The sequence below is a fragment of the Neolamprologus multifasciatus genome, chromosome 23 (genome assembly GCF_963576455.1).
Source record: "Neolamprologus multifasciatus chromosome 23, fNeoMul1.2, whole genome shotgun sequence".
Lineage (NCBI taxonomy): Eukaryota > Metazoa > Chordata > Actinopteri > Cichliformes > Cichlidae > Neolamprologus > Neolamprologus multifasciatus.
The window spans coordinates 15,705,661-15,721,831 of NC_140460.1; the positions used below are offsets into that span (position 1 = coordinate 15,705,661).

At 40.6% G+C, this 16,171-nt stretch overlaps 3 protein-coding genes and 1 long non-coding RNA gene across 4 annotated transcripts in view; all 4 read right to left on the reverse strand.

Annotated features, from left to right (window-relative positions):
• The window catches only part of LOC146491271 (uncharacterized), a 1,074-nt gene extending 232 nt beyond the window's left edge, over positions 1-842 (reverse strand). The window contains exons 1-2 of the long non-coding RNA XR_014872410.1: positions 665-842; positions 1-594 (exon numbers count right to left, since the gene is read on the reverse strand). The exon at positions 1-594 is cut by the window's left edge and continues 232 nt beyond it. This is a non-coding gene — a long non-coding RNA (uncharacterized LOC146491271). The remainder of the gene's footprint in view (positions 595-664) is intronic.
• LOC146491270 (4-trimethylaminobutyraldehyde dehydrogenase-like) overlaps positions 1-1,972 on the reverse strand; it is an 8,328-nt gene extending 6,356 nt beyond the window's left edge. Inside the window, exons 1-3 of the mRNA XM_085151638.1 lie at positions 1,860-1,972; positions 1,506-1,664; positions 849-994 (exon numbers count right to left, since the gene is read on the reverse strand). Of these exons, the coding sequence (XP_085007764.1) occupies positions 849-994; positions 1,506-1,647 (288 nt within the window). The 5' untranslated portion in view covers positions 1,648-1,664; positions 1,860-1,972. The remainder of the gene's footprint in view (positions 1-848; positions 995-1,505; positions 1,665-1,859) is intronic.
• Positions 1,973-5,531: 3,559 nt separating this feature from the next.
• Positions 5,532-11,240, reverse strand: LOC146491272 (4-trimethylaminobutyraldehyde dehydrogenase). The gene is made up of 12 exons (XM_085151637.1): positions 11,129-11,240; positions 10,779-10,937; positions 10,144-10,289; positions 9,702-9,831; positions 9,485-9,619; positions 8,763-8,959; positions 7,036-7,176; positions 6,749-6,937; positions 6,537-6,624; positions 6,312-6,453; positions 6,037-6,149; positions 5,532-5,953 (listed from the first exon to the last, which is right to left on the reverse strand). Exons 2-12 carry the CDS (start codon positions 10,918-10,920, stop codon positions 5,859-5,861), a joined length of 1,518 nt encoding a protein of 505 aa, XP_085007763.1. The 5' UTR covers positions 10,921-10,937; positions 11,129-11,240; the 3' UTR covers positions 5,532-5,858.
• A 926-nt stretch (positions 11,241-12,166) lies between these two features.
• On the reverse strand, positions 12,167-15,321 carry tmco1 (transmembrane and coiled-coil domains 1). Its single transcript, XM_085151639.1, has 7 exons — positions 15,111-15,321; positions 14,032-14,109; positions 13,890-13,949; positions 13,753-13,799; positions 13,371-13,438; positions 13,065-13,209; positions 12,167-12,642 (listed from the first exon to the last, which is right to left on the reverse strand). Exons 1-7 carry the CDS (start codon positions 15,178-15,180, stop codon positions 12,544-12,546), a joined length of 567 nt encoding a protein of 188 aa, XP_085007765.1. The 5' UTR covers positions 15,181-15,321; the 3' UTR covers positions 12,167-12,543.
• Positions 15,322-16,171: the final 850 nt, after the last annotated feature.

The window sequence follows — 16,171 nt, forward strand, 5'->3', positions numbered from 1 at the left end:
TCAATAAAATTAAAATTTTAGCTACAAGGCTCCAAGGTCAAATGGCTCCAAGGTCGAATGGCTGGCTGGAACAACAATTTCTCCCAGATTACAAGACTGTGCTGTGACTCTCTCACACTAACTATCCTTAAAAGGCCATCTGTGTCGGCTGAAGGACTGTTGACTTTCGCTTAATCGGGTGAAAGGACACTCTCTCAATTTAACACGGGACACACACACACACATACGTATGCATGTACACTGACACAGACACACACTCACTCCCATTCCCCTTCCAAACACCTTCGATGCTTACTTCCACCCGATGAAGACGGCAGGTCTGCGTCCCGCGCTGGAGAATAGCTGCAGGACATGATGGCTGTTGTCTACACTGGCTCACTCCTTCATACCTCCCACCCATGTCACATCCTTTTTACATGGTGTAAGATGTGAAGATCCATGTGCTTTTCTGTGCTGAGCTGTTTTTTTTGTTTGTTTTTTTTACTGTTCGAAACTTCTGCTCTCCCACTGGGAGCTCAGTTTGAGCAGAGATCTTTTTTTCTCCTCTTGTCCCTGATGTTGGGTATTTCTCTTTGTTTCTCTTACATTCTACCTCTCTCTGACCTGTCTTCCCAATGTGAATGTTTGTGCTATGTATGTATGGTTGAAAGGGGTCCAGTTTCACTGCAGGTCACTGTATGTGTAACACGCAACAAGGCCAGCAGTGGAGGGAGGGCTGCACTTTAATGAATAACTAATGTCTTATTGAAGGCTTCCAACAGTCAACTCCAATTTATATTGCACAAACACTGAAACAGACAGTTTCCTGGCCTGCTGGTGGTTATTACACAACAGCTTGGCCGCCTCACCCTCATAATGCGAGCAGCCTCTAACATCACCCGAGCCCTCTCCATGCCTGCCATCTTGCTCCACTTCTGGTAGGCGGCGTAGGCACTCTGTATGGCTTCGTCCACCTCCTCAGCCCCACAGGGCACCATCTGACACAGGACCCGGCCTACAGAGACCAGAAGAACACCAGGTTATAGAGCTGAGCTACGAATGAAAAGTGAGCTGGGCTCCTCTATACCATGCATTTTTCTGTGCATCAAATCTCTTAACTAACAATTGACATTTTTAACCTGAATCAGTAAAAACACCCCCACTAACAGTAGTGATCTTCTTTGTGCAACATTAAAATGTAAAGCAGACCCTTGAGTTGTTTAATCTTCAGAAATGTTTATGCCTGTCTGTCATTACTGTGCATATTCATTTTATAAACCTTTATAACCTGAAAGCATGAAATCCAGTTAACTTTATACTAATATCAAGTAAAGGAAAAAATAGCCCTTTGTTTGTCTACAAGTCTGCACAAAGTTAAGGCAAAATGTCTATGTTACAATACTTAACAGAAGTCTGAGCAAATCTGAGCGTTTCAAATATATTTTAGAAAAACTGCAGGCCTTTAAACCACCACCACTTGTTTTCCCCAGAATACGTGTCCTTATTTTAAAGAGCAGTATATTCACCAGTTGCAGGCTCAAACACGGGCTCAGCGTTTTTCTCCTCTCTGTGTTTCACTCGTTTTCCACCCCAGAAGTTCAGAGGCTCCGTGACAACCACGGTCCCCGTCGAGGCTCCGGGCATCGAGTCGAGGGTTGACTGGGCCATTTCCAGATACAAAGCACCTGCAGGGATACGGGGAAGGATGTTTCAAAACTGAAAAACAGATGTGCAACTCAGGACAAGCGATCTAAACTGGTCGCTCCCTTTGCTAGCGTGAAGCTAGCATGGACATTAAGTTAACTGAAGTTGCACAAGAAAAACAGCGCATGCACATTTTAAATATGAAAACAACCGAATAAAAATAGCTGAAGTTTTACCGCTTAAGCTCCCGCAGAAGGACTGGAAAAGGCTCTTCACAGTCTGTTTCAGCAGCCAGAACACCACGCCTCCTTCATGCTACCACCCCGTATTTCTGCTGACTCACTCACTTCTGCTGAGTAAGAGCAATTGGATGGTTTTTTTAACACAAGGTGATTTATTAGTTAATACTGCCGGTAACGTGTGTAAAGAATAAAAGAACCAGCAGCAGAATCAAAAACAGTATTGTTCTGTCCTCACTAGATGTGGGTTTGACTTAGATTATCCAGTTTGACAGACAGTGAGAAGAAGAGAATGCTTTCAACTCAGATTCTTCTTTACTTTGGTCTACATCTCCGTCATGTTACTTTCTTTTGTGAAACTAAATAAACCAAAACAGATCATTACCTTCTCATTCACTGAGCATACATAATATATTAACTGAAACTGAATTTTAATGACAACCACCAACAACATAAATCTTAAAGTTGCCTAAATTAAACAACCTTCAGTGAACTAGCATTATTCCTCATAACAACAAGCAAAGACATGCTATCACAAAAATAGATATACAAATGAGTAATAGCCACACAGCTGAAATAGTAACTCAGTATACTCTCATTACACATGCATCACAAATCAAATAGTAAGGTTATGTAATGTGCGTGGGCACAGATTTCACCTCTACTCCGCACTTGTATCAAACTAGCTGGGCATAACAAGCTTCCCAAGTACCAACTGTGGCCACAAGAGGGTGCCAAATCATACAAAACAAAAGCATAATAACACATTCAAGCTATAACAACACAAGCCTTAAATGGAAATCTATGGGAGAACCAGGCAGAAGCATTAACTTAGAGGGATTAAAAAGCTCTTTAAAACATTACGATCGGGGAAGCGAACGAACCTCATTTTAACCAGATTTGTATGTTGATTCTATACATGCAGCTTTCATGTTCTAGACATCATTTAGATAATGCTTGAAAAAAACCGCCCGTGGGCACTTCAGTGTTCACCAGTGTTGCTCAGGTTACTTTGAAAAAGTAATAATTTGTTATAGTTTAGTTACAGTTACTTCTTCAAAAAAGTAACTGAGTTACAATATTGTAAAAGTAACTAATTACTTAAAATAATGTTTAACCCTCTGGGGTATAATTGACTGTTTTTGACTACTTCCGATTTTACCTCTACATTTCGCCTTTAAAAATTATTTATCTTGCCTTGTTTTGTGCCATTCTTTTCAGCTTAGCTCAAATGTGTGAATTTACAGTTATTTTCTCATTTTGACATACTGTATCTGAGTAATTGATCTAAAATCAGACAAAAAACATAAAATCAGAGTAGAAAAAAGTTCTATTTTTTTACTGTAACAACCACAAACACTTTTAAAGAATCATTTTCATAATTTGAAATGCAAACATAAATTGGAAATTTTGAAAACCTATGCAAAAGTTTTGCAAACAACAAAGTTATATGCAGCTATTTTCCCAAAATGCAGTCAAAGCGTTTTTTATAACCATTTGATTGTATTTACAGAACAATCAGCTGTTCTGTATCAAATAAAATGCCACACAAATTTTTGTGCAACTCCCCCCCAAAAAAAAGACTACAGTCAAATACATGAAAATAATACGAGCTGCGCTCAAGAGAAGGTTTTGCCTCGTGCTCACCCTACCTTTCTGCTCATCAACATCAGGTGCCGTGAACAGGTGAGTGCAACCACATTTATCATCTACCACACCCGTGCACCAAATACAGTGAGTCCATTTAAACCAGGGGTGTCGAAGACATGTTGAGGAGGTCATTTAGCCATTTCAATCAGCTGTGTTGGTTCAAGGACACATCTAAAACCTGCAGGACACCGGCCCTCGAGGCCTGGAGTTCGACACCTGTGATTTAAACCAACCCACTTAGTCAAAAAAGGAGCAACTCATATGGCTCCTACACCAGGGGTCAGCAACCTTTAAGACCCAAAGAGCCATTTGGGATTTGGAGTATTTGCGGCTCCCAACACTGGGAGCCGCAAATACTTTTTGACATCTAAAATGAAGATAACACTGTATATATTGTTTTTTACCTTTATGCTTTGTGTGAACAACTAAGGTGTGTTGCTTATGAAATCCATTAAGTGCTACAGAGAAAATTACATTTTATTTATGTAATTAACACATTTTGAACTCTTAAAGAAATATAACAAAAGGAAAGACACCCAGCTGAACTAAAATGATCCATGTAGCAAACAAAAACTGTTGTGAGCCTCCAACCCTATATCGCCTTTGGGCTTTTGGACCCTTGACCTGACTTTTAAAAAAATAATTGGGAAAAAAAGCACTATGCTGCTAAAAGATGAAAAATTCTGCCTAAATATGTATTTTACCAGGTTAATGTGTGTGGTTGGGTGCGGTCTGCAGCACCGCTGCAGGGGAGGCAGACGCACCTGAGCGGCACCCGCAATCACGCCTCGCTGCCTTAACGTCTGTGCTATGCTGTTGTTGGTATATGTCGGACTGTGAGCTGAAAAGCTACAACCGGCTGTATACGTACAGCAACCGTGTGAAAAGTGGTCAATAAAGAGATGCTGAAAAGGATGTTCATGGAAACATCGTCGGGTCTGCCATGATATGTTTACAATGGGACTTCTGCTCCTGAACCTCTGCGCACAGCGTCTGCAAATCGGGGCTGTACAAAGTCACTTTCATCTTTACGCAGGACTGTAAGCTGTCATCGGTGAGGCGTGAGCGGTGTTTGTTTTTAACATAGTTCACGGTGGAGAACAGCTGCTGACAATGTGGATCCGAAGATCCATAACTGGCCTACCTGGGGTTGAAAGTCTTGATAAATGCATGGCGTTTCGGCGGGTACACTGGCTTCCGCAAGTGTGACGCTTATTTTGAGCGATGAACAAAATAATAAAATATAATTTTATTTTTATATTTCAATGTCACAATAATCTTCCAATTTGGAACTACAAGTTAAAAAAAACTAACATAAACTAGAGAGTGCATTTTCTGAAGAAACTGCAGTGTGAATGCTTGAATCTGAATGTATGCACTGAAATGAATTAATTGCTGAATTTAAGTTAAAAATGTTGAATGAGATGAAAAATACAAAAGTTTTCACCTGAAAACAAAAGTGCTGAGCTGCTAAAAGCTGACATCCACACAGAAGAAGTTGGAAAACAGCTGAAAATGTTTTAAATGTAAATTACAAAGACCTAAGAAATGAGAAAAGAAAATTTAGAGTCAGAAAACATCTGAATGAATATTAAAAGTTAATATTCTTTGAATCACTGAATGACTAAAATGTGATCCCTCCACTTGGATCCACACAGTTTAGTTTGATACATGCGCCGGTGCGTCAGTGTTGCTGGACCCATCACTAGAGGCAAGTGTGTTGGCCTAACTATTAGGCTAAAAAGATCCGACAGTATTATATGAATCATGAGATTAAAACACACTTAACTAGCATATTTGGTTCCTGCAACTGGCTCATCAGGTTATTTTCTCCCCAAAAACACTTCCCTTGTGCTTTTGGAAAATCAGTTTTTGCCTATTTCCGTTGTGTTTTGTGTGCTTTTGCAGCATTTTTCTTATTGCTGGTGTTTTCTTAAGTTGCAGTCCGTTTGGCAGCTCAGGGCCACCGTAGTATAGCATATTCTTACAGTTCAACTCACAAGCAACAAAGAAAAAGAATTTGCTTCTACAAGTTTATTTTGATACAAAGGAGCAGCTGTCCAAACAACAGTACAAAGAAGTCTTCCTCTAATGCTGGTTCCAGCGTTGCACACTTGTGTTTCCTCAGAAAACCCTAACTTTTAAATCCAGCTATCCTTCACTTACTGATGTAATAATGAAGTACTGAATACTTGGGGGGGGGGGGGGGGGGGGGGGAGTGCTCGGCATCTATGCTTGTTTACATCATGTTCCACACACTTTGCATTAATTATGTGTCAGCCTAACACACTAAGAAGGGAGAAGTGAAGAGCTCTAGTCACAGTTCTGGCACAGCGGTGTAAAACTTTAGAAGAGGCTTTCGACGTCACCCATTTCCACCACTACAGTCTTCAGCTGGGAGTAGTACTCGATGGTCACCTGGCCGTTCTCTCTGCCAAAGCCTGCAGGGATCAGGAGAGAACTGGTTAATTTACTGAGCAAATGCAGCATTTACCCAGACCATGAAAAGCTGACAGCATCTTACCCGACATCTTGTATCCTCCAAACGGCACCTCTACAGGGCTGATGTTGTAATTGTTGATAAAGCAGGTCCCTGCCTCCAGGTTCTCGGCCACGCGATGGGCTCGAGAAATGTCCCTGTAGGAGGAGGAAAAGAACCGACTTTTATACAGAGAGTGCAGTGAATTGGCCGCACTGTGGAGTCCTTGAGCCACAGCCAACAGAATACAATAAACTCATTATCTTAAAAGAGCAAGCCGTCAACAGTTGCACCACACTGCTGACTCGTGACAAACTGACCTGGTGAAGACCCCAGAGGCCAGTCCAAAGGTGGTGTTGTTGGCTCTCTTGATCACTTCTTCCTCTGTGTCAAAAGGCAAAACGGACATGACAGGGCCAAAAATCTCCTCCTTCACACAGGTCATGTCGTCTCTGCAGTTATCTGTGTCGAGAGACTTTGTGTGTTAAAAAACAAAGCTGAGTGTGCGTGTGCTGTACCACCATTAACCAGAGTGTTAGACATACCAAGTACGCATGGCGACATGAAATATCCCCCTTTCAGTTTGGGGTCACTGGGGACAAAGGGATCTCCTCCACAAAGCACTCTGGCTCCCTAGAAAGAAAGAAATAATTACAAGAGCTATGTTAAAGAACACCCACAGTAATACAGATTACTTGTGCTTAACTGAGAAACCACAAACTATTAAAGCTAATTCACTCCCTCGAATGAAAAGCACCTCTTTCTTGGCCTGACTGACAAATCCCAGCACTTTCTCCAGGTGTGGTTTGCTGATCAGAGCTCCCATCCTGGTGCTCTCGAGCAAGGGGTCACCAATAGGGATGGCCTTGGTCCTTTTGACTACCTCCTCTAGGAACTGTGGCATGATCTCCCGCTGCACAAACACTCTGGTCCCATTGCAGCACACCTGCATATTTCAGCCCAAAGTTAATACACCAAAACCTCCAAGAGTCTGTCTTGCATCAGGCTGCACAGTACACAAAAGTACAACGGTTACAGACTCACCTCTCCCTGTGTCAGGAAATTTGCCATTAGTGCCCCCTTCACTGCATTCTCCAGTTCGCAGTCTTTGAAGATGATGAGAGGAGATTTCCCTCCAAGCTCCAGAGTCACCTGCTTCACACTCTTTGCAGACATTTCCATGACCTGAAAGTAAAGAGAGCAGCCATGGTCTGTGGGCTTGTATAACAAAGTCACCTTTAGCTTAAAATAAAGCAGCAGATTTTTAAGGCTGGTTAGGGTGACCCTCCTCCACCCTGCAGGAGATCTCATGAGCAGAACAAGGGCTACTGTTGTCACCCACCTACAGGGCGGTGTACTCGGAGTCTGTCCAATTCATACAACATCCTGAAAGATGAAAAGTGAAGCCAATGCAGACTTAAGGATGAGGACTGATTTAGATTTCTGCAGAAAATCTTTGTAGAGCCTGCGGCATTAATGCTTGTTTGAGGTACATTATACGTTAACTACAGTGTGTTTGCGTCCTGGTGTTCTATATGCAGTACCAGTTGACTGAAACAAACACTGGGACTCTTTTATCCTCCTGGGTCCCCACTCCCTCTCTGCAGTCAGTTTTCTTTTTAGGGGCAAAGATATTTGTAACTGACATCGTTTCACTTGTTTGTACTTTCCGTCATGTCAGTTCTTATAACTTCAGTTTTTGTTCCAGGAATTTGATCAAATTGGATGCAATGATTTTTTCTTTCTTATACTGAGATGATGACTGTTATTCTCTCATTGACAAGTTCAAAAATTGTAACTTGAAATGCACATGAGGAATCAACAGTTGTTGAACAGGCCAATCACAATAGCGGTATAGCTAGTAAAACAATATAGCAAGATAGTACAGCAAGATAACTCCTGACACCAATTGTATGCATGCATTTGGAATCTTATCACAAGTGGACCTGAAGTTTTATTGCACCTTCACAGAAGGTTCATTGTGGACTTGAAGATCTGCATCGGTGGCCACAATTCCGAGATCACCCTAGTGTTTGATTGGAGTGGTTCTCTTCATATTGAAATATGTTATTAAACTCACTTCAAATAATGCTCACCGAGGTATTTGCAGGTTATTGTTAAAATTTCCATAACACTACATTTCTAGGGAAGTGCAGATCAGGTCGCACTGTAGGATTTTAGAGGGGTTTGTGGTTCCAATATAGTTACGGTGTAGATTTCCCCACAGGAGTATAAATACCCAATAAGTGAGTCCAAAAGGGAGCCACCCTAAATTTCCATGTTTAAATGTCCAAGTCCACAGCACTAAATTCAGTTTACAGCCTGGTTGAAAAAAAAAATACATAAATAAATGAAATAAAATAAAATATATAATAATAATAATAATAATTGTTGTTATGATGATGATGATGATGACGACGATGACGACTACTGACTTCTATGGACAGTTTCAGTTTTAGTAGATTGCTAACTTAACATTCTACCTGCTTATCCAAATATGGCAACTTCTGTCTTCCGTCAAAACAAAAAACATCATAGCAGGAAAAAAAAGAAAAAGAAAAAAGAAAATGCTAATGCTTAATGTGGAGACATCACAGTGCCTACGTGCATCTATCATACTCTATGTTCTAAGCTAAAATATTCTATATTAGTAAACAGATCACATTCCTTTATTGAACATGTTAAAAAAATTACTTTGAAGATCATCAGTGTATCTGGGCAGCCCAACTACAGTCCATGTGTGGAAAACAATGCTGTACTGGTCTGTGTACCTTTTTGCCTGTAGGAACACTCCCCGTGAAAGAGACTTTAGCGACTTTTGGATGATGGCAGAGCAAGCTGCCGGTCTCTGCTCCACCTTGGACCACACAGAAAAGACCGTCAGGTACCCCAGCCTCTTTGTAGATCTCAGCCAGGATGACGGCAGTCACCGGGGTCATTGGAGAGGGTTTAAATACCATGGCATTACCTGAAAACCCAACCAAATTTAAATCCTGCGAAGCTATCTTTGTGAATGGTCACATGAAACAAGACAGACAGAAACAAGCTGTACAACAGGTGGATTGATAGGACTAGTGTTCATCAGTGATGTGACAGAGGCTCTGTGGCTCTGCTACATTATTTTTAGCAGGCTCTTCCCATTTTAAACTGCCAATCTTTTGCTTTTGTCTCTCTCGCTCTTGTTTTTCTCCACTCTTTTCTTGCCTCTCACACTCGCAGCAAGTTGAAGCTGATGGCAGAACAGACCCTCACCAATTACTGCTCACTGAGGATGTCCTACTGTTTTTTTTTTTTAAATATGATATAAACCTGTTCTCTGTTAAGACAACGAGGGACATTTGTTGTTTTGTCTCTGCCCCCTCCCCCCACATCTATGAAAAAGTATGTCTTCTCTAGTCTGTCTTGTTTCAGTCCCCTGCTCTCCTATATATCGCAATCCTCTGTTGTGCAGATTACTGACAGCAGATGATACACATGCTGTTATAAAACTCACCACATGCCAGAGCAGGAGCAGACTTCCATGATGCAATCTGGAAAGGGTAGTTCCATGCACCAATTCCCACACACACACCAAGTGGCTCCCGTCTAGTGTAAGCAAATGCTCCTCCAGGGAGCTGGATGTGCTGGCCTGCACCAAAATGATGTTAAAAACAATACCAAACTGAGGTTTTTGCACCTTTTGACAAACACAGAATCATTGGTGCACCCACCCGCAAGTGTACCAGCCAGGCCGGCATAGTACTCAATGCTCTGCCAGGCAATGTCAATATCCACCAGAGCCTCAATGATGGATTTCCCATTGTTGATCACTTCCAGCTTTGCAATTTTTTCCCTCCTTTCCTATTTTTTTAAACATGCATAAAGGGGGGGGAAAAAAGCATGGAACAATTTTAATTGACACTCATCCGTAATTTTGTGGAACAAGATGTCTTGTTTTAAGATTATGCAATGACCGAGAGACAATAGAGACACACAAAAGGTTAAATTGGTTCAAATGTAGGCCAGCAAAGAAGGGAGGGCTGCATTTTAATGAATAATTAATGTCTTATTGCAGGCTTCCAACGGTCAACTCCAATTTATATTGCGCAAACACTGAACTAGACAGTTTCCTGGACTGCTGGTGGTTATTACACAACAGCTTGACCGTCTCACCCTGATAATGCGAGCAGCCTCCAACATCACCCGAGCCCTCTCCATGCCTGCCATCTTGCTCCACTTCTGGTAGGCGGCGTAGGCACTCTGTATGGCTTCGTCCACCTCCTCAGCCCCACAGGGCACCATCTGACACAGGACCCGGCCTACAGAGACCAGAAGAACACCAGGTTACAGAGCTCTACACCATGCATTTTTCTTTTTTCCTATTTTTTTTTGTATCAAATCTCTTTTCAATTTCTAATAATTGACCTGAATCAGTAAAAACACCCTCACTAACAGTAGTGATCTTCTTTGTGCAACATTAAAATGTAAAACAGACCCTTGCATTGTTTAATCTAAAGATATTTTGATACCTGCCTGCCATTACTGTGCATATTCAATTTATAAATAACCTGAAAGCATGAAATTCAGTCAAATTTATACTAATATCAAGGAAAAAAAATAGCCCTTTGTTTGTCTACTAGTCTGCACATAGTTAAGGCAAAATGTCTATGTTACAAAAATCTGAGCGTTCCAAACATATTTCAGAAAAACCGCAGGCCTTTAAACCACCGTCACTTGTTTTCCCCAGAATACGTGTCCTTAGCAGGAGCATTAAGGCTAAAGCAGATTTTAAAGAGCAGTATATTCACCAGTTGCAGGCTCAAACACGGGCTCAGCGTTTTTCTCCTCCCTGGGTTTCACTCGTTTTCCACCCCAGAAGTTCAGAGGCTCCGTGACAACCACGGTCCCCGTCGAGGCTCCGGGCATCGAGTCGAGGGTTGACTGGGCCATTTCCAGATACAAAGCGCCTGCAGGGAATTATGTAGCAAAGTTATAAAACAGATGTGCAACTAACTTAGGACAACTGATCTAAACTGGTCGCTCCCTTTGCTAACGTGAAGCTAGCACGGACATTAAGTTAGCTAAGCTTGCACAAGAAAAGCAGCGTGCGCAGATTTTAAATATGATAGTGGACAAGTAAAAGTAGCTGAAGTCTTACCGCTTATGCTCCCGCAGAAGGACTGGAAATGAAAGCAAACGCTAATCACCTCCAGTCCAGCCAGTTTAGCAGCCAGAAGCCACGCCTCTTCTGGCTGCTAAACCACCCCGTTCGGCTTCTTCGGTTACACACTCCGAGTAGAGGTCAAATAAACAACCGTAAAAAATTTATGGGGTGCGAAGATTAAAATATCCAGCAGCAGACTCAAAGACATTATAAAAGAGGGATTTGTGTTAATCAGAGCCCTAAATGGAAATGGAAAAATGAATAACCAGGCAAACGCTTTAACTTACAGGGATTAAACAGCTCTATATAAAAGTACTGTTCAGACTATTTTTAAGTGTTTAAAATACTTTGAGAATTTCATTAATGTATTTATCTACTTGTTAGCAAATTAATGAAAGGAGCAAGAACTGATGTTTGATGTTTTTGCCGTTGCTTTAATTACTGCCCAGATTGTGGCATCTTGCTTGTTTCATACAACCATGAAATGTATCCACAGCATGTGTGGAGTTCACCCATGAAAAACTGAATGCATTGATAATTTAATAAAGTGGACACCTGCTGTGTAATATCCCAGAGTTCACTTTTCGGGACCTCAGATTGTATGCAAAACATGACCGTGGCTTCTGATTGGTGCTTTAAACCTGCACGTTTTCTTAAAGCCAGCAGGTTTAAAGAAGCCAGTTACTGCATATAGAAGTCGATGGAGGGGGGAACCATCATCCTACTCAATGTACAACTTCAGTAAACACTTTTCTTGATGATTTAATGGGCTTCAAATTACTTGACAATAACTAGTAAGATTTTAAATGGGAAGGATAGTTTTTGTGCTACATCCCACAATTTTTTGTTTCAACTTTTAATCACTGACAATTAAAAAAAAGATCCGGTCTTAATTTAGTTCAGCAGCATTGTTTGTTTTCCCTTAAAAATATCTTGTTCACTCAAATGAGTTTCACTCAATAGCTTCCCTTTAAATTAGATGGTAGTACAAAGGGACAAAAAAACAACAACAAAAAAAAGACATGCCTGAAATATAATCATAAAACTTTATTAATATGCATGACACAACAGTACACAATGACAATAATACTGAAACTGGATCAGATGTTACTGTGTCAATCGTTAATTTAAAATCTCCAAACACTCCATGAATTTTGCTGAATGCACAGCTGACATTTGTAACCTTTAATAATCAACACAATGAACTATAATGTTCCTATAATTTCTAACCAAAACAGTTATAATGTTTAATGTTAAATAAACAACAAAATGAATAAGAAATCAAACAAAGTAGTGGTACTGTAGCTGCAACGGGTAAGACTTTTAACCTCAGCAGGAGCAGTTCTGTCTGTGCACTGGTTGGGGCGCTATGACTGCAGGCAGCAGTGCAGGAACATCTGGGCTGCTGATTACGAAAACTTAGCTGCTTGTGGAGGAGGTCCTAAAAAGCCTCCAGCCTGTTTGGTTGCAGCTCTGGAGGGTGCAAGACCGAGCATCTTCTGAATGTTCTACAGGAAAAAACAAAACAAAAGAAAACAGCAGAAACTCAAATACCCAAAACCAGCACAGAATATACATTTGATAACACTTAGTATGCATGATATTAACCCTGATATATTGCTGTATATTATTCTACACATACAGTTTCCTGCTAACACCAGTTGGATGTGTATTCAACAAACAATACAGAATTTGTCCTAAGGGTGGCAGTAGAGAACACAGCATGTTACTTAAATTAACTCAACTGCCTTGGTCTCCCTGTGGAAACCAGATAATATCATCTGGAGGTGTTTATGCTGAATCTGAGTAACAGTAAGCTATTTAGTCCTTGTACAGCTGCAGCGGAAGCTCTGTCCATATTGCCAGCAATAAGCCAGACTTGTTCCTGGTGAGTATGTCCACTGATATACGATAAAAGTATAGACGTTACCTGTCTGATGGACATGGTGCAGAGGATATAGAGGAAAATAAAGGAGCAGTCGGTGTAATCCTCGCCCAGCAGGTTGCGGTGTGACAGTCCCTGGATATACGACAGTGGCACAAATGGCAATTTGGCCACAACTCTTCCATCGAAACTGAACATAACATAAAAAGCCAAAAAGGGAACTTGTTTAAAACAATGGACTGGACAAGTTACTTTCTTATATTTTGCCTTATGTTTTTTTTTTTTTTTTTTATGAAAAGAGAAAGCTTTTTAACAAAATGTGAAACAGTATTTTACCCTGCAGTAACTTACATGGAGTTGAACATGCCCATGAGAGCTGTGAAGCAGAAACCAATGGCGAACATGGATTTCATCCGTACCTACAAAACAAACACTCAGGATTTAAAACACATACATTTAACTATAAACACTTTAATTAAAATATATAAGGTTTGACTGGAATGATCAGCGGGCAAAAGTTTGACCCGCCTCTCAACTGATTTACGAACAAAAAATATGCTACAGTTGTTGAAATGAAAACAAAATGGTCATTCTGAAGGGGTTGTGTGGGAACTTTTTTCAGATTCAGTTGGCTTTAAATGGAATGACCTCACTAAACTACAATAACTAGACAACCGCAGTATCAGACATTAAGCCTGGGCTGCATATTAACTGGAAACAAAACATATCTCACCATAGAAAGGTCTCTGTTGTTGTTCTTCAGCTTCTCCTCTTGCCTTTCTGCAACACAATCATACACAAAACACTGTTATCCAGAGGAGAAGGGCTGATCATAAAAGCAGAACACCGGTTTGTTTACAGGGTTCTTACCAATCTTCTTCTTTTGTTGGCGTCCAGCAGATTCAGTTATGGTTTCCTTTTTCTTCTCAACTAGTATCAGAGAGGACAAAATTAATCCTTTAACAATCTGAGAAAAATAGCAAGTTAACAAGACAACACTTGAGTCACTTACGTTTTTTGCTTTGCTTTTCCACTTCAGCCTTTAGCCTCTTGTACTTTTCAGTCCGATACACTAAAACCCAGGTAATCCCTGAAGAGAAAATACGATTGTTTAAATAAAAATAATAATAATAATAAAAAAAACATTGAAAACTGCCACTGAAGTTTCCAACAGTTCACACTGATCAATATGTGAAGTTTTTGCACATTTCTGAAACCGTTTCCTGAATCAGAAGAAATCTCTGCAGCCACAGTATCCAATAAGCTTTGCATCCTCTTCTGTCACACCAACCCTCTGCATTCCTCCTTCACTCTATCCATGGATCTCCTCTACGGTCCACACAGCTCACTGATGATCAGTTCTCTTCTTAGACTAGCTTTACCAACTCTTTCCCATAGATTAATGGCATGTCTCATCAACTCTATCTCTCTGCAGTTATTACAGCTCTCCACATCACGCTTGTTGTTGAAAACTGGTAGCAGTAAACATCTTCTCTATTCCTCAGGCATCCTCTCACTTTCTAAGATTGTGTTAAACAATGTAGTTAAAAAGTCCACTGCCCTCCCTTCCTTCTAAACATCTCCATACTGCCACAGGTATGTCTTCTAGACTACCGATCTTTAAATTCTTTATTCTCTTCATCACTTGCTCTAATAGGCTGACAAAATACAACAAAAATACTTCTACTTCTACTCTGGAATGTAAATCATACACAAATGTGGTTAAATAATGTCTTACTTCCGTATCTAAACTAAACATTAAAAATTTAATTGTAACAATTTTTTATATCTTTTTCAAATTGTTAATGTAGATAGCGAGGAAGTCAATATTCTCCCCGAGGAAAGCGTCTCAAACGTAAGTTCAGGCTTTTATTGCTAAATTAACCGGAAGACACAAACGTTAAGCTGTATTCAGTCGTTAACAAAGTACAGGTCAACAAAAGCAACAAAATTGCGAATTAATGAATATTAATAACATTGAAGACGTTTCCCTACCATATAAATGGAGTAATGTAAAATTCTGAGCTATAACAGTGTTTTCTGGAGCACGGTAAAACGCCCGCCTCGACCTGTCAGACAGCTTTGGCTCACCTTCGGCTAACAACGCTGTACAAATTGAGATGAAGACGATCAAAATGGTGTCTGCGAACATGGTACTCATGGTGTCAAAGTCCCTTTTTCCAGGCCGTAGAGAGGAAAAGTATTTACTTTATATCAGAAGATAAACCCTGACCACCTTCCGCTGAGCTGAGTTTCAGCTTCATACAGCCCTGTCAGCGTTACTACAGAGGTCAGACCAGGAAAAAGCACTTCCGGTTCATCCGACCGAGCCCAACAAAAACCACAAAAAAGAAAGAAAAGAAAAATGCATATACATACACAAAAATATGTAACAATGCAGAGAGATTTTTCTTAACCATTTTAAAAAATAGTCGACACTCTTGGACATTCCCATACCACGTGGTCAAAATTGTACTTAAGGGACAGTCTTTGAGTTTTTTTTTCTATAAAGATGCCCTTTCATGTTGCCAGATTTTTTCATAATTGTCCAAATTTCTTCATACTTACCTAAAATATTAAATGTAACATTCCACCTTCCTCCATCTTATAGCCAACTTGTTCATTTTTTTTGCATCTGAATCGTGTTTGCTAATATCACACTACCCAAAACTGTTCATCCATCCATTTTCTTCACCCTGGTAAGATTGCCAATCAATCACAGGACAAACACAAAAAGAGAAACAACCACTCACACTCACATTCTCACCTACAGTCAGTTTCGAATCACTAATTAATCTAGCCAACGTGCATGGTTTTAAAGCAGGAATTTCAACTCATTGTTATAACGGGTCACAAGCTCACTTTGATCTTAAGAGGGCCAGACCAGTGAAACTCACCTTTCTGTCAGTGAAAATAAGTTTAAAGAAACATTTAATGTTTCTCCCTGCTGCTGCGGAGCCTGGGGCGGTCTGCTTGCCTCCACCCCGGAGGGAAGGGTAACATCTCTTGGGTCTGGGTGCCGTTTCCATCTCTGGGGGTGAGGATACCTGGACCCGGGATATAGAGTATGTTTGGGGAGTGTGATTGTGTGTACATGTCCATTTACGTTTATTCCTGCGTTGGGTGAGTGCTGAGTGTTTGTATATGTGTGC